Source organism: Schistosoma mansoni, chromosome 1 (assembly GCF_000237925.1).
Source record: "Schistosoma mansoni strain Puerto Rico chromosome 1, complete genome".
Classification (NCBI taxonomy): Eukaryota; Metazoa; Platyhelminthes; class Trematoda; order Strigeidida; family Schistosomatidae; genus Schistosoma; species Schistosoma mansoni.
In genome coordinates, this window is record NC_031495.1 from 56,158,333 (window position 1) to 56,186,028 (window position 27,696).

Genomic DNA, 27,696 nt, shown 5'->3' on the forward strand with positions numbered 1-27,696 from the left:
GTCACAGCTGTGAAAGAAAACATGTTTCCTTCACACTTATCTACATGAAATTTAATGTTTCATTTTGAAATGAAATGAGTAGAAAATTAAGCAAAGTAAGGTTTATGCTTTTATACCTTCATACGTAATATTAATGAAACAATATTGGACTACTAATGCTTAGAAATTGAGGTAATATTAGCCTCTTATCTAGAGTAATGAGATTTTAAATTTTTACATTATTTTCTTTATTATCCTTGTCTATTCTTAACCCCATTTCCAGTCTAGTTGACCTTTCATTTTTATATATAAATATTCTTAACAAGTATATTATGTGTGATCAGATTGTTCGAAATGTATTGCGCTACTATATCACATAGTTCTGATAATCTTCGTCTTCTTATTACACTATCGAAATTTATCAAAGGGACTAATTGCTTTAAGTTTTTAATCAAAATAAGTACTCTATCAGGTGACTAAAGCCATGAACATGTCAATATAACTACAATCTGTTCTTGTACATATGTTGTCAATACAAAAAAATTCAAGATTGCTAAGCACTATCTTAAATAATCTCTCTTTTTTTAGAATAGAAAGGCAAATAAAAAATAATTATGACAATAATAAAAATAACAACAACAGCGGTAGAATTAGCAGTTAGTTATATAATCAAATTAATTTACCATCTGTTGGAATATATCCACTAAAAATAAGCGCATTATAAAAAATATTTTTAAAAAAAACATTTTTTTCAATGCGGACATTTTAAAAACTTCACTTTAGAGTAGAGCTAACAAAAACAATCAAAAACATCCCGGTAAACAGTTCCCAAATCAGAGAGAAAATGATGGAGGAAAAAAAATTGCTCAAAAACAATTAGTAGGTTAAACTAGTGTTCTGTAAAATTGAGAAAGAACATTTTGAAATCAACTAGATGAATCGTTAACTAATTAACATTAATTGATTTTGATGTAGGTTTCTTCTCTGAGCTGGATGGTTTGGTCGTGGAGCTTTCATCGTCTTTCTGAACGACATCATCAGCACAAACTTCGAGTAGAAGTGAAGTGTTTGAATTTCTCCACATGTAATTTACAGCTTGTCCTGTGCACCTCGATGTTGATTGGTTCTTATTGACCTTAACGCTAATTGACTAGACTTTTAACCAAATTAACCCACCAATTACTAATTGACAGAATAAATCTTTAACTGATTAGATAACATGTTTATTAACATTTTTTGGTAATTATAGTAGCTCAGTGGACAACGCGTTGAGATTTTAAGGTGAAAGGTACTGAGTTTAGGTCTTTTAGCGAACATCAACATTAAGACTGATACATTCTTGCACTGCGTTAATAATTTGCAACTACAACTTCCATATTGTGAACGAAACTATTACGAAATAACTAGTAAGCTATCTGGAAAATATTATTTGCAACTAACACATAAGATGCTGATAAAATGCTTTTCCCTATTTTAAAGAATATAAACAATACACCACTATGAAAATACAAAGTTCAATACCACAAGAACACTATCGTTTTGATCAAAAACCTCGAATTCAACAAGTTAGACTTAGTCTTGTTTAATTGACGATCGAATGTCATAGATACATGGGAAATCTTGAATTTTACAACCATTCGATTTTTTTCAAATAACTGTAGAAGGTTTATGCCACAGAATGAAGACACTATCAGATAAAAGTTTCATAATTTATGATGTTACAAGTACAGCCTTTCGCAAATGAACAATTGAAATTTCCATAAACATTCCTCTTCTTATCTACACACAAATTAAGATATATGCGTAATAATCATTGCGTGTTTTATATCGAAAATAAAAAGTGAACGAGAAATAGCAGAAAACACAAACTATCTGATTAATAAAGTGTGATGCCTATTCTGCATGAAATTTTATTCCCTTGTAACGAAGAAACAAACTAGTTACAATCTAATATCAGTTTAAAATAAAATTCACATGAACCAACTAACAGATTACAATGAAAAGTGTAATTCAAAATGTAGTAAGCATATCTAGCTATAAGTGATGAAATTAATAGATTGATTGATATGCTACGTCATAACATACACGTTAATCGAAATTATTGTATGAGGAACATAACTCAATAATTACTACTAGCTTATGTCTAATAAATAAGAAACATTTTTTCTAGTTTACTCTGTGAGCTGAATTGAACTAGGCAATGAATGAAAACCAGGGAGCACTGGATATAGTTTTCGTTCCACTAAGTGACTCCTTAGCCGTAACGATCCGTGACTACATCAGTAATTGGTTCCTGGATCTCTAGGTCTTGAGCCAAGTTAAATCCCATACTAGGATGAAAGACTCATTCAGTACTTCCTGATTCTTTGACTAAGATCAATGAGTGGTAACGACTACAAAATCCAGCCATCTCCACAAAGTCTAATAAAGTGTCATCAGATAAAATGACAACTATTGAATACAGTTCATAAAGATCCTTTGTAATTTTATTGACCTCATACATATACTAAATATGAGTCCACAATAGCGAAATTCAACTTTTCTTACACAAAACATGTCTACTTGAAAGAAACGCTTTCATTTAACGCAGACGATCCTAATCTCATCACAGAAAAATACATTTCATGTTTTTGAAGGCGGCAGATAGAAACTGTTAGTTTTTCTGTCTATTCTTTTAGTATTTTCATAATTCGGTAAATTTTTCCACATAGGTAATAAATATATATATATATGGTCTAGTGATTAAGCACTCGCGTGCGAAACTGATAGATCCTGGGTTCTAATCTCGTGAGGCGGGACCGTGGATGCGCACTGCTGAGTCCCACAACAGGACGAAACAGCCTTCCAGATTTTCCATGGTGGTCTAGCTTCAATTGACTCATGATCTCAACTATTGAAATAACTATAAACAATATCACAATTTTATTATACTTCTCTTACTGCTATAAGCCATTTAATATATGCATTAAAAAAAGGAAATATTGTGTATAAATATGAGCGTTTGTTTTAAAGTTCATGGTCAAAAATTTATTCAGTGAACTACTTCAATTTAAAATTGGGTCTCTATCAACTTGGAAATATTAAACGATAACTAATCTTAGGATTTCAAAAAGTATGCAAGAACTTCCTACATGAAAATTTGTGTTATTTATAACTAAAAACAACCAAAAAAAAAAATCAAACATATGTGTCAGTACTAAACAAACTTTTGTAAGATGGTCCCTTGAAAAGTGAAAAATAACACTGAATACCTATTACAAATTAACACTTCTTAAGACAAATGGTTATTCAACATAGTTATAGACTCCTATTTATATATCATTAAGGCTATAGCTTAAACAAATGAAAATTAACTATTTCTTCCTAGTGGATACAGTTCTTTAATTTTCAATCGAACATTGTAAAACAAAAACTTTGTTTTATTAAAGTCTTTCTATAATCTTTATTATACAAAGTATTAAGAGATAGAATAGAATGATAACTTTACATAATAGAAATATGTTTTCTATGACATTTCACTTTATTATTATATTCTACTTACATAATATTTATACATTATGTCATTTGTATTTAAATAAAGATTCGTTCATTTTGGTAACTAATTCTTTTTTTGAAAAGCAACTATTCAATGCTTAGTATCTATGTGATCTTTTTTAGTTGATTTTTTTTTACTTTTACTCAGTTTCTAATTTATAGCCTGAAATAATGCCAATAAATTTTAACTCGTTATTCGTCTAAAGAATGTGGTAGGGAATGAAATTATACAGACTGAAATACATCCTTTTGATAATATCACTTTCCCTTTTTCTTTCCTTTTTCGATTAGTACATAATCATATATCATTTCATTCATAAAATAGAATCTCTGCAACGAAAAATGGAAATATTTTTCGGTATATAGAGAAAATAGAATCAGAAATCAAAACGCTTATTTCAAGAAGGATATACGATACGTGAGGTTATCTGTAAAGAAATACAATGAAAAATTTCTAGTCGGGAAGAAGAATGTGAAGGCTACAAAACAACATGGTAACAGTAGTAGTAGTAGTAGCGGTAAGTAGTAAATTGGAAAATAAATTTGAAAATATACAAAAAACCACTATATGTACAAATTTGACAACCGTCAAAATTTAATCAGAAGTATCAGAAGAGTTTGAATCCGAAGAAGAAATTGGTGCTTTACGAGAAACTTTCTTGCTCTTATGTTGTTTTTTATGTTTTGTTTTATGTTTTCTTTTGCTGTTCTTTGACTTCTTATGTTTAGCAGAACTACGATTGACAAGATGAGATTCCTAGAATGAAATTAAAAGAAAATAAAATAATAGACAATTATCTGGTTTCTTTTTCAATGTAAAATGATGAATAAGTAGTTAAGCCATTAGACTTTGGTATGGACATCTCGATAGTATCAACACCTCCTGTGTACTGTGGCTCATAGCCGAGTACATGATAAACCGGCTACATTAAAATCATTAGTCCATTTTACTTTGTCCACCGTCCCTAGTCGTTCTTTTGTGAAAAAAGGTGGTGTGGGGACTTAGTTCAATGGATATGTGTCTTACGTTCCACAATGCTTATCATTGATTGATCATCCTGCCCTGTAGTAAATAATACAGTAAGGGATCTATGAATATGGTATTCATACATGAGTGTATGTTGATCAAACACCAGTCAACTCACACGACTAATAACAACTTTTCTTCACAAACTGAACTAATTTTAAACATTAATTTACTAGTTCTTGTAACACAGTTTCCTTAAATCATAAAATTAGGTTATTATCGATAATTCAAAGTATATTTCGTACTTAAATTTTACTGACAACTCCATCAACACAATGATAGTTAGCTTATAAAGTCTAGAACATTTTACTAACAAGCAACTTTATTAACATAGGTAAAATATAAAATACATTGAATGCTAACGGAGTAATTTCACCTACCACAAATAGAATATCATCTGACAGGGTAGAACGTGATGCTTCTTCTTGATCTTTTGTCACAGAAATTGGATTGGCTTTATCAGATGTAGGAGCTAAATAAACAATGAAATCAAATATTAGAAAAAAAGAAAGATGAAATGATTTTAAATAGAAACTATTTGAAAATTTAATAGTTGAATTCATGAATCAATTAAGCTAGACCACAATGGAAAAGCTGGAGGCACTGGACGGTCATTTCATCCTAGTATGAGACTTCTCAGCAGTGCGTATCATAAATACGACTTTGAAATGAATGAAATATTTAAGACGAATAAATATTCTCAATAACTGGTGACCAATGTACTTGTTTAAATGTATAGTGTATTTACTGATGAATACTTTTATCACGTTGTCTGCTACTCTGGTAATGAAAAATTCTACACTGCATTTACTTTATAATATAAAATGATATTTGTATATGGTATTTCGAAAATACAACAACCATAAAAAATGGAATGGACTATAGTGCTTAAACTTAGAAGAAATAGAAAAACTTACGAAAGGTTTTCATTTATCTTTGACAAACTAATCGTTAAGAGACTGTATTAAATGTGACGCAGTTTAATTTGATGACCAAATAGAATCTCATGTACTGGACCTCTAGAAGTATGTCTGGTATGAACCATCAAATAACCCAATTACTCATTTGACGTTGTGTTGAACGAGAACATAGGTGGGGACAACCGATTTATTACTTGACACAAAATTACAGAATCTCTTGGTAAAATGAGAACCATATACTGAATATTTTACTTGCAAAACTACATCATTTTTCCTTCATATTCTATACAATTCTTTTAATTCACAATTCTTTGCTATTTCCGTTTTTGTTTTCTTCAAGTTGACCTTCATAGCCTTCTGCTGCCAGGTTTTCCACTTCCGACTGGCGTTACATACTACTTGTGTCGACAGATATAAGTAGCATACACCACAACATTATTTAAGTATGGAAAACGAAGTTAAAATTTTAAGATTTCCCTGTGACATTTGTAAGTATTAAGTATGTAAAATGATAAATATAAAAGGGTATTGCGTTAGAAATTCTACCACTATTCTTGAGTACCTAATCGTTAGTTTTAATAAATTATTTATCAAGTACTGGCTACTTTTCGATTTCTCGTTGAATAAAGTCTGAATATAGTTATTTCACAAATTTTTTAGTTCTAGTGAAACAGAAGCCAACTGAAAGTGGTAATTCAAATACGCCAATGACATCCAGATAAATAGAAAAAAATTACAAACATAATCGAAAACATACTAAAATTCGGCGGTAAATCCGGTCCATACAATAAATCCGGATTGAGATTATTCTGTGAGGATGTAGGAACTTTGGACGATACTTCAGGTCGTGTAGTCATTTGTGTTAAACCGGATAATGGACCACCTAAAAGATCAAAGTAATAAGATATATGAACCAGTTCATAGATTATTGTAAATACAAACTTACGCATATCTCCATTCGGTTCAAACAGATGTGAAAATAATGCATGTACTTTGAATAATTCAGGCTGATCTAAAAAGTTAAATAAAATATTCCAGATGATCAAGAACATGATGAATCGAAGTTACCATTAGACGGTTCAATAGAATTCGGTTTGCTATCTCTCTGTATGGTTAAATCATCTTTCTCACGGTCTTTATTGTTATTATTATCATTATCAACGTCGTTATCTGATAACGAAGATGAACTCAATTCTTCATCAGATGCAAATATTGATTTGAACAAATCCATCGGAGGTTTATCTGTATGATCAGTAAGAACATCTATGCCTATTTTCGGAAGAGCAGGACCAATAACCCGTGTATTCTAGTAAACAGAATGTACAAATAAAACGCATTTATATCAGGATATTAAAACACGCTGCATCTATACTGAGCACGAAAACAAGGAACTATTGTTTATTTATAAAGTGTCTTTATACTTAATATTTATTTATTTAAACACATAAATATTAGTACAAAAGAGCACTAAATACATACGAGCCGCGCAAATCATTCGACTTGTGTGAAGGTTGGAATACTGTTTGTGTGAGCAAACCGAAGCAGGTGGTTTTCTTAGAGGGGCACACTCCGAGCCGTTGACCTAGAGGTCTAATCCACAAGGCAGTGGAGCGACGTCAGGAGATGCAGTCCCATAGTAGCCGGTGATCAACAATATCATAGATACCGGATATTCATAATAATCTGTAGATAAATACGCTATAAATGATAATTTTTAATCAAAACGAAACTTACTGATTCATTGACAATCTCATTGGTAATATCATGAGAAATTTTATCTGCTGGCTGAACTTTTTCTATCAAACTATTATTATTATTTTCCATAACGTTGTCTGTAGTTTCGGTTGTTTTACCCTGTTCAATAGATCGAAACAAAGTTGCGAATAAAGCTTTTCCACGAGACTGAAAAGTTGTACCAGTCATTTCAGTCCTATAGGGTGTATTATTGGCACAAAGTTCTGGCATAGTACCAGAAGGATCGTTGCTGTCACTATCAGAAGAATTGGACTCACTACTTAATTGTCGTTCAACAGAGGTAGCATTTGAAGAATTCAACTTTTGAATTGAACCAGTAGTGTTAACATCCAACAGATCGAAAATAGAAAATTCATTGGCCGTGGAACTATCAGAGAATCTACTTTTTCCATGTTTACCAAACTTATGACGAAAAGGATTACGAGGACGTCTATCATCTGGACAGCCGACAAAAGTGGAACTATGAAAGAGAGAAAATCATTGTGTAAATTTAACAAACATTTAGCTTTTATTCATGTAAATTACTTTAAAAATCCCAAGGCAGTTTTCAAAATAAGGGAAAAGTTGAAAATAATATTAGGTGAACAATTAAAAAACCTACTGAAAAAGGAAGGATACAGTAGAATAGCATCAATGAAATAGACTCCTATTATGTAATGTGATTTTATGAGTGAATGAGTTTTAAGTTATTAAAATGAATAAATATAATGCTTATAAATAGACACAATGTAGCCAAGTGATGACTACCCATGAAACTGAATTATTGACACAAGCTTACAGTGAAATTGATATCAGAAAACAAGACAGTTGCCCAATAGAATAGACATCATTTCTCCTGACAAAATAACATGTTTGTATATTGAAGCGTTGAACACATGCTTATAAGTTGCTTAACAAATAAATGAATAAAGAATATGACGACTATAGGTCATTCGCTCTTCAATAGGATGTTCAAATATTAAGCTTAATTCTTGTTGCATCATGTCCAGTTCAAGGTCAATTTCACAAAACAACTGTGACATTTTCTGTATAAACAGTTTCATTGAATGCCTTCACATGTGGTTTTGACAGAATAATGTTGATTGACTAAAGCATTCAATACAGAGTGATATATATATATATAATTTATCACCAATAAGTATTTTTATCAATCAGTTATATCCAATGTAGAACCTGGAACATATGTATATCATTTCAAGTTGCCACACTCCATTAACACAGTGAAATGAAAGTGTCTGGATAAATCTCAAAGTCCTAAAGATAGTAACAGTATTAGTGACAACAGAAAGATTAGGCATCGAAGAAACTATTTGAAATAAAAATTTGGATTAGCGCAATAAAAAAGCAATTTATGAGTTAGAAACTTAGAATTTAAGGAGGAGACACCTGTGTCGTCGCGAAAGATTTCAAGTCACGTCACCCAAACTTTTTAGCCATTGGTTACAATAAACACACGAACCTCAACCTACCTATAGTCAGTGACTTTAAGGATTGAAACCATGTCTTTGTTTGGTTGACCGTGCCTTTCTTCCAACTTACTTCTACACCAGTTATCATGGCCCGTCGAGGTAGTCAGTAGATAGGATTACTTAATACATATCCTAATCATACCAGTCAATGAAGATTCACTACATCAATCGATTCGCCAACTTTACCGAGTACTCTGCGACTAACCTCATAATTAATTAGGTAGTTCCAAAATAAAGGAGCAATGTCTTAAAGATACCTAAGATCGAATACTAGCAACCTACGAATATCCTCCATTTTTAAGGACCACGTTTTACAGTGTTAGTAAAAGAGAGTTGATTTGCAGTAAACTTGTCCTTTGATTAGCCCCCATATGCCCAGGTACGGCCAAGAGTGGGTAGAGTTCAATCTCCCTCTCGAAATGATCTCACATGGTCACGCGTATATAGCCTCTGACAGGGAAGTCCTACTCACTACCTTCTCGTGACAATACTGTTGTTTACGAAATTGAGAGGACGAAAAGAGAATGTCCGGCGCTTTAACCGGGTTGGTGGACAGGGAAAGTTTACCAAGGAGAGTTGGAAAACCCTGATTCCATACCAATGGTGCACATGAGCTCCAGTATCCTGAGGGAACAAATGGCGTATGAACCTATCGTTGGTCAACGACTACCATGGGACTGCATCTCTCCACTGCCTTGTGGATAAGACCTTTAAGTCGAAGGCTATGAATGTGGCCCCCTAGGAAAACCACCTACTTCGGTTTGGGGACCCGGGCAGTATCTTAGCCCTCACACAATTAAACGAAATGACAATTTTTTGTGTGGCGCATATATATCTGGTGCCCCCTCGTACCAATATTTATGTGTTCAAATAATAATAATAGCTGACGGTTATCTCGCCTTGGCCATAAGTGACGTACGCTGGCAAAAGCCAATTTTGCCTTACGAACTCATACCCACTACGGCTGATGAGATTTCTAAGAGAAGTGGAGTGATCGAAACGCTCAACTATATTCGCTTCAACATTCTGAAGAAGAGTTGTAGTTCAGGTGGGTGATTTAGGTGACTTTTTGTTCTCTGAGTTGGATCGTTTGGAAGATGTTTGTACTGATAATGTCGTTCAGAAGAACGATGAAAACTCCACAACCAAACCACCCAGCTAAGAGAACAAAACTCCACCTAAATACATTTACTTTCGATTATTATTTCAAGCGTTGACACAGACCATTCCAAAGCAACACTTTGTATTTAATGAGAAAGAAACACACTCCAAGCATACTTGTATTATTACTTAGGAAGGTCAAAAGACTTGACATTTTATCAACATCTTCATCAAACAGAAATATATCATCTGTGTATCGTAAATCAATAGGTGAATTTTAATGGTTCCACTAACTACCATGAATTCCTTCTTAATTGAAAAGCTGGAAAAATATTACACATTTATAATCAGCTTTAATATTGTCAACATTTCTAAATAATAATAATAATAATAGTAATAATAATGGTGATAATAATAATAATAGTTAATTTATTCATTGAAACACATAAATATTGCTACAAGGAAGCACCAGATACATATGCGCCGCACAAATCTCATTCGATTTGTGTGAGGGCTGTAATACTGCCCGCGTCCCCAAACCGAAGTAGGTGGTTTCATTAGGCGGCCACACCCCGAGCCTTTGACCTAAAGGTCTTATCCACAAGGCAGTGGAGTATCGTGAGGAGATGCAGTCCCATGGTAGCCGGTGACCAACGATTGATTCATACGCCATTTGTTCCTTCAGGATACTGGAGCTCATGTGCACCATTGGTTTGGAATCAGGGTTTCCCAACTCCCTTAGGTGGACTTTCCGTGTCCACCAACCCGGGTAAAGCGCCGGACATTCGCTCTTCGTCCTCTCAATTTCGTAAACAACAGTAGTGTCACGAGAAGGTAGTGAGTAGGACTTCCCTGACAGAGGCTATATACGCGTGGCCATGTGAGATCATTTCGAGAAGGAGAGCGGACTCTCCCCACTCTCGGCCGTACCAGGGCATTTGGGAGCTAATAGTAACAATAATAATGATAATAAATTGAATTAATTACCACTATATAATAATGTTAAATAATAGTTGACCCTATTGATAACTGGAAGATGTTACAATAAGAATTAAAACAATGCTTATTTCATTTACATTTTACAATAAAGTTTATGTCAATCAATGTATCCTTTTACTAAAGGTCATATAAGAAGAAAAAATAAAAAAATTACAGGTTTTTTTTCTTTTCTAAACAAAAAAGAAACAATTGTTTTTTTCTCTCACTAAATTTATTTACCTCAAGTGATAATGGTACAAATAGTTAAAAAACATCTGCCTGTAACAATGGTAAATAGTAGTGAAAGGAATTTAAATTGTTAACTTAATTTATTTCATACAGTTGGCCTTCATTTAAGGTATTTGAACAAAGCAAAAACAATTGAATCAAGATTATATGTATTTACTATATATTATGTACATTATCTTAGTTACGGTCTAGATCTAACCTCAAATGACCTTGAATATATATATATATATATATATATATATATATATATATATATATATATATGATAACTCAGTAATTACTGCGGATTAGGTAATATTATTATGCTATTTTTCTACCGTTACAAAATAAGGTTGTAAGGAGTTGAATAAAAGAATCCATAAAAACGTATAATCTACTTCACTTGTATAGATCTTTTCTCATTTAATAAACATTTTTATCGGTTATTTTGATCTAAGTGAGAGGATTTAATCTTAAAGAAGATAATAAACTATGTAATTTTACTCTCATTGAAAGTTTAACTGTGAAAGCAAATACAATTCATTTTATAAAAATAATTTGAATATTTGAGAAAAAAAGAATATGGGTTGTAGAAATTGTTGAGTTTTAATTGAGATCATAAATCGATCAACGTTAGACCATCATTAAAGACCCGGAAGCACAGGACGGCTGTTTCGTCCTCGTATTGAACACATCAACAGTGCGCATTCACAATCCTGCACACGGGACTCGAACCTAGGACCTTCAGTCTAGCGCACGAGCGTTTAACCTTAGGACCACTGAACCGGCATCCGATGGTGTTAATGTCTAACTTCAACTAATCCACGATATTGCGCGACCATTCACCACTATCTTCGGTGGGCAACTGCCTCACCCGAGACTGTTGAACTCTACTAAGACGAAACGGCCATCCAGTGCTCCCAGGTTTTTGATGGTGATCTAACATTGATCGGTTCATGATTTCAATTAAAAGAAGAATAATTAGGCAGTTTTTAGAATTTCATTGAAATCATGAATCGGTTTAAGTTAGGCCAACATTGAAAACCTGAAATCATTGGACGGTCGGTTTATCCAAGTATGGAAGTCCTCAGCAACGTGCATTCACAATCTTACACGCGGGGATCGAACCCAGGATCATCAGTCCCACGTGTAAGCGCTTAACCTCTAGACCAATGGTCTAACCTAGATAGATTCATGAGATTTCAATGAAATTCAACAATCTCCTCAACTCTTCAGTTACAGCTTTTGGAATGATTCTTTTTAGTGAGTGAATAACCTTGTTACACTTGATGTTAGAAGATTGACGTATATGAATGTTCATTAGAGTAGAATATAAAACAAATGTAGACTAATCAACTTTATGAATGATTTTTACTAATTCCTCGAAACGCATTGAATTTACGATTAAAAAGTAATTAGAGGAGATTAACACCAAAAAGGAGAACTAGTATCATTCTACTTCATTATTGAAACATAATTTATTTACTCAATGTCCAGATTATACTTGTCGACGTAGAAATAAAGATATTATTATTAACAAACACTTACTCAGGATACGGATCAGGAACATTTATACGTTTACATAAAAGTTTATCAGGATGCCATTTTAAACGCCGTCTAGTTAAAGCTCCATAAGATTCTGTTGCAACAGCATGATCACGTGGTTCAACTGTATCTAAGCTCTAAGTGAATAAAAAGAATAGGAATTGCATATATAACGCATAGTCGAATTTTTGTTAAGAAAAATGCAATAACAATAAATTGATGTAGTTGTATAGATTGAAAACCTAATGATATCATGATCTATTTATTTAATATTAGAAATAATATCCACTTGATTTAGATACAACACTTTTAGATAAACAGTGATCCGTGAAAACTTGCAACAAGTCGACATCTAACACTAGTTCACATTTTACACATTGCTTTAGTCTGTAAATATCCCTCATTAATGACACCGATAATGGAGTAATTTCTAACTAAAAAAAAATTAAATTAAGACATAAAAACAAGAATGAAAGGTACGATAATCAGATCTCTTTCCAGTTGTACAATAGTAAATTTATAGACTACTCGAAGTGGTAGTTTATAATATGTTTGGTAATAACGGTTTCAATGTATAAATGATGATACTTTGAAGAAAATTACCAATCTGAGTAGGTATATAACAAGGTATATGAATAAAAATATAATACCTGAACTTTTAATAACACTAGTGATTTTCGTGCCAAAAAAGAAGATTCTATATACGAACGACAACTTCAAATATGATACAGTTTCAGAGAAATAGGGAAGTATTTCGAGCTCCTTCAAAATCGAAATAAGCTTCCCAATGACCTAAACAAACAAGTAAACCTGCTTCTGATCAAACAGATCAGAGTTCTTGTAGAGCACAGTATGTTGGTCATTTGAGGCACACTCTACATTAAAGCGTTTAACAGCATTATTCCATGTAATCAAAGACAGCGAACCTGTCGACATTGGTTATCGAATAAAAATCAATCAATTATAACATAAAAACAACTTACCAAAGGTGTAGTGTTTTCATGCATTTCTGGAATGCATAACCTTCATAAAAGAAATTTGTCACTATACTCTAGTTGAATTTATATTATTTTAGAAATCGTCTTATCATTGTTATGCAATCTGTTTCCATAATCATTCTTTTTCTAAATTTAATTTCTATGACAATTTTTAGCTTATTTCTCAATTTTGATAACAAGTAAGTTTCTTGATTAAAAATAAAACCGTACTTTTGTTACTACATTCGATAGATTATTATTATTACTATTATTATTATTAACAAATATATCATAGTCGGCTAATTTAAAAAAACTATACACATTTGACGCTGAGAATAAAGAGTGCCCAAAAAGAGATAGCTTTGCTGAAGCGTTGTTTCCTATCCTTTTTTCTTTCTCTATATTTTGTTTTAATGCAATTAAATAATCAAGATAAATAGATGATTTTTGACTGAATATAGCTATGGAAAGTAAAGATCTGTTTAAAAATTTAAATTTCTATGAGTGTTAGGAAAATGAACTCACTTCAACTCGTGCTCGTTGGGCTTTCTCCTCTTCTTCAGTTAATTCTTTACTGATATCCATACAACCAGCAGAACGAAATCTTAAGGCTAATTTTGATGAGATCAACTGCTGTTTATGAAGTGGTAATTTATTTGATAATGGCATTAGTCTATCAGAAGGATTAGAAGATATAGTTGTTATAGTAGAGGTTGGCGTTGAAGTTTGACAGATCATTGTATCATTATTCATATTCACTGGATCTATTTGAGAAGTATTATTAGTATTCGTCATTTGATTCATTTTAATAAGCGCTTGAAACGAGTTAGCTTCACGTTCCTTCTCTTCATTGTTTAAATCCAATAGAGTAGAGCAACGATGATAAGCATCTTCATCTATAGTCAATAAAGAGTGGGGGAAATGTGTGAAAATAAATATAAAACTTGGTAAATTGCATAGGATAGGATAGGACAAGATCAAAAAACTAATTGATATATCATTCGTAAATTACACAATTAAAACCAATCTTTTTATTCTTTAGAAAAAACACATCGAATTTTTAAACTTTATGAATATACAAAACAAGAATTAGTACAAAATAGTAAAATGTTTCGTTTAGTTTAAAATAAATAATCAGATAAGCTGACTGAACCCCTTTATACTGCGCTTACACCAGCTTGGTGTGTACGGAAGAGTCTACCTGGGAGAATTGGAAAACTGTTTGCAAACCAATGGTGCACGTGGGCTCCACGGTCCTGATGGAACATATGGTTTACGAACCCATCCTCGGTCACTAGGTACCATGGAAGCACATCTCCTCACTTTGCTCCACTGCCTTATGGATTAGACCTCTAGGTCGGAAGCTCGAGGAGTGGTCCCCTAAGAAAACAGCCTGCTTATGTTCGGGCACTTGTGTAGTATCCCGGCCCACACACAAATTTAATGATAACTACTTTGTGTGGCGCATAAACATTTTGGTGCTTAAACCAGGCTGGTATACATGGAGGGTTCATCGAACGGAGGCCCCAGGATCTTAAATAAACTAAAAGCATATACATCTACCTAATATGGAAGTGAGTATATTGGCCTTACTCTAACATCCTTCAGATATAACCTTTAGCTCAAAACCTAGGAAGTTGGTTTAAATAATAAGAATATGACTGAAGTTGATATTATTATTCTAAGCATCTGAAAATCAAGGTGTACCTTGTGAAGGCTCCTTACTCGAACACTACCAGCCAAGTGAGAGCTTATAGAGAACTGTCATTTGATTTTACAACCTCAAGTGGTGTCCGACAAGGTTGTCCATTATCCCCATCTTTGTTTAAATTCATAATAAACCTACTGCTGAAAATAACACTCTTCCACTGAATTTTCAGGAATTGATCTCCTATCAGGAGGTCCACTTATCGACTTAGAATACGCAGATGACATAGTCCTGTTTGGTGAAGACACTAAATAAATGCAGAGTCTCTTGGTAGCACTCAGAAACAATGCCAGGATGTACGGGATGCGTTTCTCCCCTGTAAATGAAAATTGTTGCTTCAACACTGGTCTGCGTCAACAACTGAACTAAGGACAGGGAGTGAAGTAGTCGAACACGTCGACAACTTCACTCATCTTGGAAGTCTGATCAGCCCTAATGGGTTGGTGTCTGACGAAATCTCAGCACGGATTCAAAAGGCTCGTTTGGTTTTTCCCAACTTACGTCACCTATCGAGAAGGCGAGATATCCGTCTATCAACTAAAACACGAGTATACTGTGAAGCAGTTCGCTCTGTTCTACTTTTCGACTGTGAAACATGGCCATTAAGAGTAGAAGATACTCGTAAGTTACTAGTATTTGACCACAGATGCCTTAGAAATATTGCTCGCATCTGCTGGGATAACCGGGTAAGTAATAGTGAGGTTAGACGCAGGGTATTAGGGAATGATGGTAAATCAGTTGATAAGGTCATGAATCTTCCTCCACTGAGATGGTCGGGCCACGTGTTACGTATGCCTGGACACCGATTACCACGACGCTCAATGCTGACTAGTATTGGCGATGGCTGGAAGAGAGTTAGGGGTGGCCAAACCAAAACATGGCATCAGTGGAGAAGACTTCTACCCGAAGTTTGTGCTGATGATGTCGTTCAGAAGGACGATGAAAGCTCCACGACCAAACCATCCAGCTCAGAGAACAAACCAACACCAACATGGCATCAGTGCTTGAAGTCACTAACTTCTAGTCTGAGTCATGTTGGTAGATGCATACTACCTGGTTGAGGTCCGCGTGACTATCGCAACCAATCGTTGGAGACTCTGGATGACATGGCTCAGAATCGATCACAATGGTGTAGGTGTATACACTGTCTCCCCTTAAACCGTGACATTAAAACTGCTTTATACTTTTCTTTCTTCCTGTACTATCCTTACATACAATCTTTCTTTTATATATTACCACCACTAAATCAACTACTTCTATGAATTTGGTGTTCATCTTTTTGTGCTAACGAGGTATGGCAACTTGGACCGATGCATATATGTGCCTGGTCCTACGTTGTAGCTGATTGACTGACTGTGTGAAAATCAAGAAGTAATGGAAATCTCAAAAATCTCCCAATTATAAAAGTATATAATCGTTTGGTGAACACCAGGCTTTGAGGTCTCTTGGTGCTTAGCCCATGAAACACTGGAATATATTCGAATGATTTCCTCAAGTTCTAATATGCGATGAATATAAACAGACCTTCAGACTAACACCGATTCCTAGACCATAGTATTGATAAAATCCATGGTTTTCTAACTAATAAAGATACTGTGTTGAAAAAAAGCTCTCAGTCTACCACAAATTTCCGGATTCCTAATCTGAAAAATGAATTCAATAAGTAGCATACTTGGTTCTCAACAACAAAATATATACACATATATATATTTAAAAACATACGGGCAAATCCTCGACGAACAAGTACTTGGTAAGCTTCAAACCGAGCTTGTTTATTACTATCCATTTTAAAAATTTTCATCAAACCAGCAGTTGGATTAGAAGTAGTAAAAACAGCCAGTTCATTTGATTTTTCAGATTGATTTGATTGTTGTTCAGCTGAAGACTTTGACACTAGGGCTGGGACAGGAAGTCCCGCTGCTGCAGCCTTCAAACGGAGTTGTTGGATAGGATCTAACTTTTCATAAACTGAATCTAAAATCAAATAAAATCAAGCCAGTTGACAACAATCTGAGTTGCATTACCGTTAGTATTTTCAATACAATTGACTGTTTACTGTTTTTTTTTCTTCAGAACAACGAGAGAGGATCAGAAATGAGAATGCATACACATACAGGGTAAATGAACGAAAAAGTTATATGAATATAAGAGACATCTTAGACTAAAAGATTAAAACATTTAGAATGTTCTAATACAACAAGTTATCATGGTGTAGGGCCAGTGAAATGTCACTGGACCCTAGCCAAATCACCCGGCAATCGGGTAACTGAATATCGAACAGATCATCCATCCCTGTCGAAGTCAAAGACAATCGGTGCGCATCAGTTAATCGCACGTCATGAACTGACCCATGCGGGAGTGGTCTTACTTTTGCTTGTATCTCCTTTAACTAATATATTTCTGTAATAATACCAGTTACCCCCAATGGAGCATTGACCGTCGACTAGCATTCTCCAACCCACTCTGTCCTGGGCCTTTCTTTCTAGTTCTATCCAATTCTCCTCATGTCCATCTCCATTTCTCGGCGTAATATGTTCTTTGGTCTTCCTCCTTTCCTTTGGCCTTGAAGATTCCAGGTGAGGGCTTGACTTGTGATGCAGTTGGGTGCTTTCCTCAATGTGTGTCCTATCCACTTCCAACGCTTCCTGATTTCATCCTCTGCTGGAATCTGGTTTGTTCTCTCCCACAGTAGCCTGTTGTTGATAGTGTTTAGTCGACGGATCCGAAGTATTTTGCGTAGACAATTGTTAATAAACATGTGTATCTTCTGGATGGTGGCCTTCATAGTTCTCCTCGTTTCCGCCCCATACAGTAGAGCTGTCTTGACATTTGTATTGAAAATTCTGATCTTGGTGTTGGTTGACAGTTGTTTTGAGTTCCAGATGTTCTTCAATTGTAAATATGCTGCTCTTGCTTTGCTGACCCGCGCCTTCACATCTGCATCAGATCCACCGTGTTTTCACATCCTCCAAAGCCTCTCCGTCAAGTGTGATTCGATCGATGCATGTGGTGTTGTATCCGAGAATCTTGCTTTTACCCTTGTGTGTATAAAATATACAACTGTTGTAATGACATTCAATTTTCCTGTTTCTTGTAAACTTTAGAAGACTTATTTTCACTTTGTACTCAGATAACATTATTACAATTGTTTGATTACCACCAATTACATATATCTACTTTTTATCTGCTAAATAATATTCATTCTTTTTGTTTGAATAGATTTTATAACATCTACTTTCAACAATACCTTGTTTTTTTCACTTGTCATGAAGTCGTGCAACAGTAGATGCCCCTTATTATTAAAACACAATCCCAATTTTTTAGTTCAAGTTGACTACGACAGTATAGTGAACAATAAAATTAGATTCATATCCTCATGAACACTTCATAAAGATGACTGTTAGTTGATACCATAATGCTAACAAAGGAAACGTGATCGAAAGTATCTCAATGATCGAATTTTTATTATTTAAGTCCAAAAATAAAACTAATAACACTTGTCCAATAAGTCAATGAATTACCAGCAATACTCGTTATAACTAAAATTTAAAATATAATTTCAAAAACATGTCAGATTAATGAATTCCTGTTTTTGTATCAATAACTTTATCGATAGGATTTGAGTTACTTATTAGTAGTATAAAATACGAAAAGGAAAACACTTCCATCAACTATTTGGTCATGTTTTTAATACATTCCAGACAAACTCCACCTGTAGCTCTTCTAGGACCAATGCCGGTCCCAAGCCCACACAAAGGAGGAGGGGTGAGAATGGGGTCAGAAACCCCATCCCATAGAAAACAACCTTGCTAAACAAATGCTAACTAGGTCAAACAAATTAAACCATTTAAACTCTGCCCTCCGAGTTGAAGGAAGAGTTATGACCCATAATGATGAAAGCCGAGATTCTTCGGATGTCACAAGAATGTGGGAGACCGGGAAGACCAGTCAAATAGCAACGGAAGTAAAAATATACAACTTCGCGGTTCCCGGAATCAGCGAAACCCATTGGACCTAAGCTGGACAGCAAAGGCTAGATACGGGAGAGATGCTGCTATACTCTGGTCACGAAGAGGAAAATGCTCCACACACTCAGGGAGTTCTTTTAATGATGTCCACTGAAGCACAAAATGTACTTGTAGGATGGGAATCTCATGGATCCAGGATCACCAAAGAATCATTCAAAACAAAGAAGAAGGGAATTACAGTGAATGTTATTCAATGTTATGCACTCACCAATGATAGCAACGATGACGATAAGGATCAGTTCTGTGAGAGGCTGCAATCAATCACAGAGAAGTCCCCAAGAAAGGATCTCACCATCCTGATGGGAGATCTAAACGCTAAAGTCGGAGTGGACAACAAAGACATGAAGATATCATGGAACTATATTTCCACAAAAACGCATACACAAAGCTACATGGATCTCACTGGACCACGCCACAGAGAACCAGGTAGATCACACTTGTATCAACCAAAATTCCGAAGGACAATGGAAGACGTGATAACCAGGAGAGGAGCTGATATAGCTTCAGATCACCACCTGCTTGTGACTAAGATGAAACTGAAGCCAAACAAACATGGGACAACTGGGGAAACAGCACTACAAATGTTCAATACAGCCTTTCTTACACATACTAACAAACACAACCAATTGAAGATAGCTCTCAACAACAGGTTCCTAGCTCTACAGGATCTACTGAAGGAAGGAACTAATATGGAGGACACCTGGAAAGGGATAAAAGAAGCATTAACCTCAACGTGTCAGGAGGTTGTGGGTCGCAAGAAGCATCATCATAAGGAATGGATCTTTATGGGAACCCTGGACAAGATTCAAGAAAGGAGGAACAAGAAGACAGCAATTAACAACAGTCGAACACGAGCAGAGAAAGTCAAGGCACAAGCAAATTACGCAGAAACAAACAAGCAAGTGAAGAAAAGCATTAAAGCCAACAAGCAGAAATACATGGGCAATCTAGCAACGACGGAGGGAAAAGCTACAAAAGAAGAAAATATGAAACAACTATATGATACAACGAAGAAACTGGCAGGGGAATATAGTAAACCAGAGAAACTGGTCAAGGATAAAGATAGCAAGCCAATCACTGAAATTCAAGAACAGAGGAACAGATGGGTAGAACACTTCGAGAAACTGCTGAATAGACCAGCTCCATTGAATCCACCAGATATCGAAGCAGCACACACAGACCTTCCTATAGATTTCACTCCACCAACGATTGAAGAAATCAGGATGGCCATCAGACAAGTCAAGAGTGGAAAAGCAGAACAACATAACAATACACCAAGAGAAGCACGAAAGTCAGACATATAAGTAACTGCAAACATGCTTCACACTCTATTCAGGAAGATTTGGGAAGAAAAACAAGTGCCGATGGACTGGAAAGAAGCATACCTTATCAAGATACCAAAGAAAGAAGATCTGAGAAATGTGAGAACTACACAGGAATCACACCACTGTCACTACCAGGAAAGGGTTAAAACAGAGCGTCGCTGAACCGGATGAAAGACGCAGTAGACGCCCAACTTCAAGATCAACAGGCTGGATTCCGTAAGGATCGGTCGTGCACAGACCAAATTGCGACACTACGGATCATCGTAGAACAATCAACTGAGTGGAATTCGTCACTATACATCAACTTTAGTGACTATGAGAAGGCGTTTGACAGTGTGGACAGGAGAACATTATAGAAGCTTCTTCGACCCTATGACGTTAGTGGCTGAAAAGATTGTCAACATTATCCAGAACTCATACGACGAACTACACTGCAAAGTCATGCATGGGCGACAGCTGACAGATACATTCCAAGTGAGAACCAGTGTCAAACATGGCTATATAATCTCCCCCTTCCTCTTTCTTCTGGTGATTGACTGGATTACGAAGACTTCGACACCTTGTATCCCCCGGATTATCTCATCTTTTGGGGTGTTAGAATCTGTGGGAGAGCTGGTGCGTTCCTTCAACCAAGTCCACACACACGAATAAATACAGATGAAGACAACAAACGTAGCTGTAGCCTCTGCAGCAGCAGAACTACTACATCCATCGTCAAGAAGGTACAAGTGTTTATAAATAATTGTCTTCGCAAAATACTCAACATTCACTAGCCAGATACTATCAGCCACAGCGTTTTATGGGAGAGGACAAACCAGCTTCCAGCTGAAGAGGAAATTAGGAAAAGACGTTGGAAATGGATCGGACATACAATGAGGAAATCACCAAACTGCATCACAAGGCAATCCCTAACTTGGAAATCTGAAAGGAAGCGGAAAAGAAGAAGGCCAAAGGACACATTACGCTGGGAAATAGAATCAGATATGAAAAGGGTGAATGTTAACTGGAAAAAACTGGAAAGGACTGCCCAGGACAAGGTTGGATGAAGAATACTGGTGTGCAGCCTATGCTCCTCCACGAGGGGTAACAGGCGTAAGTAAGTACATCCCAGACATGCCTTAACACACCACTCAAATACATTTGACTAAATTTGAATCACGTAGAGTACATGACAGAATATCTGGTATCGAAAACAGACAATCTACAGACTGAACCTGCAAAACAGAGAGGCAATCAGTTACAAAATAAAGTCAAAAAGTTCAATACATCCATTTACGGAGAAAATAATCACAGAAGATAAATAGAAATAGGAAATATTCTGGTTAATTAACACTTAACTATATGACTCAAACCAAATACAACTACAGAAAAAGAAAACTTTTTTTACACTGATCAGTTATCATAAAAATCGTTTGGAACAATCACATACTTCTATCTAAGTTAACGTCGTCAATAATAGTTAGAGGCGGTCAAATTCTTGAAATCCATTAGTAATAATTAGCATTTCGTACTTTATTTACTAAAATTTTGAATCCCTGTTCGTCCAATAGTTTTACAAAGTCCTAATATTGATTAGGCAACCAATTACCCTGTCTAGATTTATTTAGAATGCTTTCTAAAATCGTGTGCTTCCTCGACACATGACGTAGAGCCAAAGTTTTAAGATTACATGAGAAATACAACTTTCACCCTGTTTCCGAACCCACTGGAAAAATTTCCCTTACTTCAAATAGTGATAATGTTGTATTACATAATTTCCTTTGAAGAGAAACCAAAATATTGGTTGGAACATAAAAGTTGACTTTGTATTTCCTATGAGCGATAAACAAAATAAACATTATGAATTCTAAAAAAACATAATTTGATGCATATACGATCATCACAACAAACCCTACCTTCTTGGAGCAAACGGGCTCGTGAAATAGCATCATGTTTGGCATAAGGGTGATTGGATGCATTTGATGTAATACTTTCTTTATTATCACAAGTTGATATACACCGTGGATTAAAAACCGGAATGTATCCTGGAGGTAAAGGCACTTGAATTGGATGAGTTTTCAATTCATTTTGTTTCGTTGATTCACTACGAAATCCAGGCAAAGCATCTGAGGATGATTTGTTCAGTTTTTGAGATGAACCTGACGATTCAAATATGACATTAATTTTGATTAACTAATAGTATTATTTCATAACTTGGTACATGTATAAAAAAGGTCGACTTACTTGTGCTATGCCAATTCATTAGTAAGTGGATAGATATTGAAGTAACATATAAAGCTGTGAATATATGATAATTGTTGATAATTTCTACAGATAGATCATAGGTACAGTCGCAGACACACCATAGAAAACCTACAGTTTACATTATTAACTATCATACTTTATGTGTAGACTGTAGGCGATTGTTGTATCAAATAGTAAACTTAAAACGAAAAAAATTATTTTACTACCAATTATTAAGACTGATAAACAGCGTCTGATACTACTCATAAGTAGTCCATATATTTAGTTGCAAATAGCAGGTTGCTCATAGAGTTTAAGTGATCTATGTGGCTGACATAACCAGTACATAATTTCGTAGAGTTCAGATATAAGACGGATTGGATGCATCCTCAACTGACAAGTACAGTATTAAATACTTACGATGTTGTGAAGGAGCAGTCCATCCATCAATAATTTTAGTACGTTCAGTAGAACTGGAATTAACTTGTGATTTCGTTTTCATAGTAGATGACAAACGTCCAAGTCTAGCAGCCTCAATTTCAGCCTGTTCTTCATCTTCATCTTCGTCATCGTTCGACTCACCATCCCCTATTTCCCAATCATATTCTGCCAAACGATCTTGTTCGTACACATCAGCATCTTCTTCCTCTAAAGCACCTACACCGAAAGCATGACCTAGAGAAGAGTATAAAAAACATGTGATTTGGTGTATGTAATAAATGTCCGGACACTACCTGAGAATAGTCAACTCATTGATTATATTTATTAGTTTCACTTAAATTGTTATTTACAAGTTAAAACAATTGATGATATGAGAAAATGGTGGATCAGTTCGAACTGTCGAACTAATTGACACTAAGAAGAAACCACTAACTGACAAGAACAATTAAGATAAAGTAAAACCGTGTAACCTTATGTTGATGGTTATTTCATTCCCTCTAATCAAGGTTAGATATATTTGCGCAATTGGCATCAATTTTAAACAGTATTCAATCAATAACTACTGATAATATGATTTCGATGAGGAAGATTAGATTTACCGCATTCACTAGAAATAACAAGGAATATCTTCACAGATCACCACAACGCTATCTAATCACGATGGGGTTTTCTTCTTTATTTTGCATTCACAATGCCAAACGAATATCGATAAACGAACAAGAAATAAATATGAACTACACGTGTTTCAGACATACCGGTCAATATCGATTTAGGACTAAATATTACTCCTGTAACTAAACAAATGACAACAGTTAAAAACCTACTTCACGACAAAGAAAGCATCTTAACGTAATTATGTCTTGTACAAGACCGATTATTTATATTATGCACAAAAAATATGTACATTATACTACATTTTACCTACCGGTTATGCCACGACGTTTTAATCCACTTTTAAGATCAAATTCATTTTCGTTACGAATTTTCTGTTGTCTGTGTAACAGTGCACTGATAGATTCTTCTGGGTGTCTGTTTGACCAAATATCCTCAGCATCATTTGAGTTCAGTTTACGCCGACCCATAGCGATTTCTGGATCCAATGGCGAATACCCCAAACCAAATGTATTGGTTTTAGCCACAAAGCTAATTTGAGCGAACATTGTAGGGCCTTATACAAAAAAACAACAGTGATTATTTCCATACTTTATGTAATTATGGATGAATGTACAGATTAGTGATCAGTGATACAACATTGTTGAATTATATTTAAAAGTTCCTAACAAAGATGTCTCGAGCTACAAATCCAAGAGGGCCACCAACATAACCATTGACCACACCATTCATCATCTATGTGAATTTGTCACAGACGACACAATAGGTTTACAACTACAATGATATGGTCTTTTAATCGCTGAATGGTCATACTTTTAAGTAAGATACCTGAGTGCAAAAAGCAGAAAGCGACGTAACTAGATTCTTCAATTGTTGATATCTATCAGCAATGATTTTTTGACTTCAAGACAGTTAACAATCTTCCTGGAATTTAAATTTACATCATCAAGTAATACAGTCGTAGCGCCTATGATTAAATGCTTACAGTTACACCCGATACCCTACCTCGGAAATCAGAACTGACAAACTACCAAATTTCACAAGGTATACAAAGAAGACATTTAAATTTTGTAAAACCATATTCCCTAATCTTTTGGAATTTAATAATCTCTGAAGAGTAATAGATCAGCCCTAACCAGGAATGACGCAGCTGAGACATTCAAATTGTAAAGAAGTTAAATTTTGTCAGAGGTCCAGGCATATCTAAATGACGGCAGTTCATGCGTGTTCTGAACATTGAACTAACTCTATACATTTACCATGATGAGAATAATTTATTCCTAGCTCCACATATCGCAACTTAACTGATACTAGTTAAAAGCACAAAATAAAAGAGTTCTAAAAATATGTTATATCGTACTTGAATCTTTTTCTCCACCAAAACATTCATTAGTGCCTGTGATAGCTTCTGTATCGTCTGGAAATTTCCTCTGATTCGTATCTTCTACAGTATCATCATTTAGGAGAGTTGAATGAGCATTTTTCCATCCAAGACGGCGTAATAACCTCTCAGCTAGTGTTCCTCTGTAGTTAAATAAATGCATAAAACAATGTTGTTAACTAGACTACGTTGAGATCTTTTTAAGAATGTTACTATCGCCCTAATAATTAGACAACATTTCAAAGCGGGGTAGTTTTTGTAATAAATCAACTATAAGATCAACAGTGTTTTCGTCGGAATTCAATTAGGGTGGGGGATATGTTTTCTATGATAACAGATAGGACGAAAATTTTGACGAATCCCGTGTGAAATAACACCCTTCGTAACATCATTAGAATTCGGGAGAAAAAATAAACATACAGTAAAAGATGTCAAATTAAATGAGAAAGACATGAATGAAAACGTAACAAGTACGGAGTAAAACAAGACAATGGGCAGAAGGATCGCCTGTTGAGAGAAATTACAAAGCGTTTGTATAATACGTATACCTAGCCTTTTATCAGCCATTTCTATCTTGGGGTGTGTTCTGAAATCCAAAATGTCTTCTCATCTGGTCGTCAAGTACTCTACCTATGCCGAGCCTTCGATATACTGAAACACTTTTCTCCGTTTGACGACTGTAACAACCTTGGCGCCACGTTCCGCTACATACTACTTACAAGCAATCGTGTGAGTAGCGTCCACCACAATGGGAATACATGTATTCCAGTTATAACGGTTGATTATATGCCATAATTCAAAGTTTTTTAATGGTACTGTAAATCACACTGAAAACTTCAACCAGGGAAACCAAGTCTTCTTGCAAATGTTAAGAGCATTAGTTTATGGCTTCATGGACTACCGTTTAGCTTCTTGTCAACTGACTACAATGCCATGCAACATAGCTTTTCAGAAAGATTGCAGCTGGGTATGTGTGATACAATTACCAGTCATCTGAAATTGTAAGTGCTCGCAACCTTATTAATTGGCTAACCCATTTCTACGCTTAATAGCAGGATTACACCATATGTTAGTGATTACATCAAGAGACAGACGACTGTATACTTTAATCTATATATACCTTTAGCATCCGAAAATCACATTTTTCACCCGAACCTGGCAGGCTGCTTCAAAGTATCCTCATCTTTTAGCAACCTCTGTGAAACCAAACGAGCTTTCAGTATCCACGCTGAGATCTCGTTAGTTGTCAGATAATAAGAGTTTATGAGATCCTCGATATAAGTAAAGCAATTGACACGTACATTCATTTCACTCTTTCTTATTACATTAAACACTCATGTTGACAAGTCCCAAGATAATACTTTATAATTGGGGTAATAAATAAATCTATAATATTCTCATACAGTCACGTAGAGATTCAGAAAGCTCAGAATTGTCTCCGTGTTCATTCGACAGAACCACGCCTTTTGAGTACTACTAGCTGATAAGTGTCTAAAGCAGACTAAAATAGTTTTATTTCCGGTATCACATGGAAACGTTGAGTGAAAATGAGGAAAATGGATACCTTCGGTTCATACTGCTCTAAACCCAACCGAAAAAAAACTAACTAAAAGTATTCGAGTAGGATTATGTATGTTTTGATACGTATACTGACAGATACTTCCGTAATCAAAACAGAAATCTGTCTAACTTTTTTGATATCATACCCCTACATCTTCAGTTAAGAATGATGATAATGATTTCGAATAACTATCAACCTCTATCTAAGATCACTGCTATTTCATAGATTATAGTAACTATTATTCCGAACATTACTTTCCAACTAATTTTCGTACAACTGAACAATATAGAAGGTTAAGACACTGAAATATGGAAAACAGTAATCTCACCTGGTAGCTACAATTAATCCTTTCAAAAGTGAACCAGCTTGTGGAATCACAGACTGATCGCCTAATGCTATTTGCAATGTATCACGTACATGAGTGTCATCAAATTCATGAGTCGGTCGAATACGTCTTGGAGCAATACCGAACTCTCCGAAATCCTAAGAGGTGATTAGAAAAACACTTTCACACTATTAGATAACGTTAAAACTTATTAAAGTATTATCCATCCATATAATATTCGTTTCTAATAAACAACTTGCTTCATTACTGGGTTAATTAGTGGTATTAATCGATCAGATAAGTGCGCCCAGAAACAAGTATTAATTGGGCTTAGATGCTTTACCAATTTTTACATGCCTGTGGAGGGTCAAGAATACATATTAACAAGATACCCTGCTCTACAATATGAATAAAAGAGGTTGTTGTTAACGACCAGAGATATCTGATAACTGACTCGTGATACCACTAAATAAGCAGAAAAACGTAAGTTGGTTGATTAAATTGTGAACTTATAGTGCTGCTATCCCTAAGCACCACTTTAGCATTAATCTTACCCAACCGAGACAACACAAAAATCTA

General features: G+C 34.9%; 1 protein-coding gene across 1 annotated transcript in view; it reads right to left on the reverse strand.

Annotated features, from left to right (window-relative positions):
• Positions 1-3,797: 3,797 nt before the first annotated feature.
• The window catches only part of Smp_072440 (hypothetical protein), a gene marked incomplete at its 5' end in the record, with an annotated part of 38,219 nt that continues 14,320 nt past the window's right edge, over positions 3,798-27,696 (reverse strand). The window contains 14 exons of the mRNA XM_018794935.1: positions 3,798-4,270; positions 4,921-5,012; positions 6,218-6,343; positions 6,407-6,472; positions 6,529-6,766; positions 7,195-7,675; positions 12,540-12,673; positions 14,039-14,409; positions 16,944-17,195; positions 22,470-22,712; positions 23,218-23,472; positions 24,164-24,406; positions 25,211-25,374; positions 27,121-27,275. Coding sequence (XP_018649297.1) covers positions 4,109-4,270; positions 4,921-5,012; positions 6,218-6,343; positions 6,407-6,472; positions 6,529-6,766; positions 7,195-7,675; positions 12,540-12,673; positions 14,039-14,409; positions 16,944-17,195; positions 22,470-22,712; positions 23,218-23,472; positions 24,164-24,406; positions 25,211-25,374; positions 27,121-27,275 — 2,982 coding nt within the window. The 3' untranslated portion in view covers positions 3,798-4,108. The remainder of the gene's footprint in view (positions 4,271-4,920; positions 5,013-6,217; positions 6,344-6,406; positions 6,473-6,528; positions 6,767-7,194; positions 7,676-12,539; positions 12,674-14,038; positions 14,410-16,943; positions 17,196-22,469; positions 22,713-23,217; positions 23,473-24,163; positions 24,407-25,210; positions 25,375-27,120; positions 27,276-27,696) is intronic.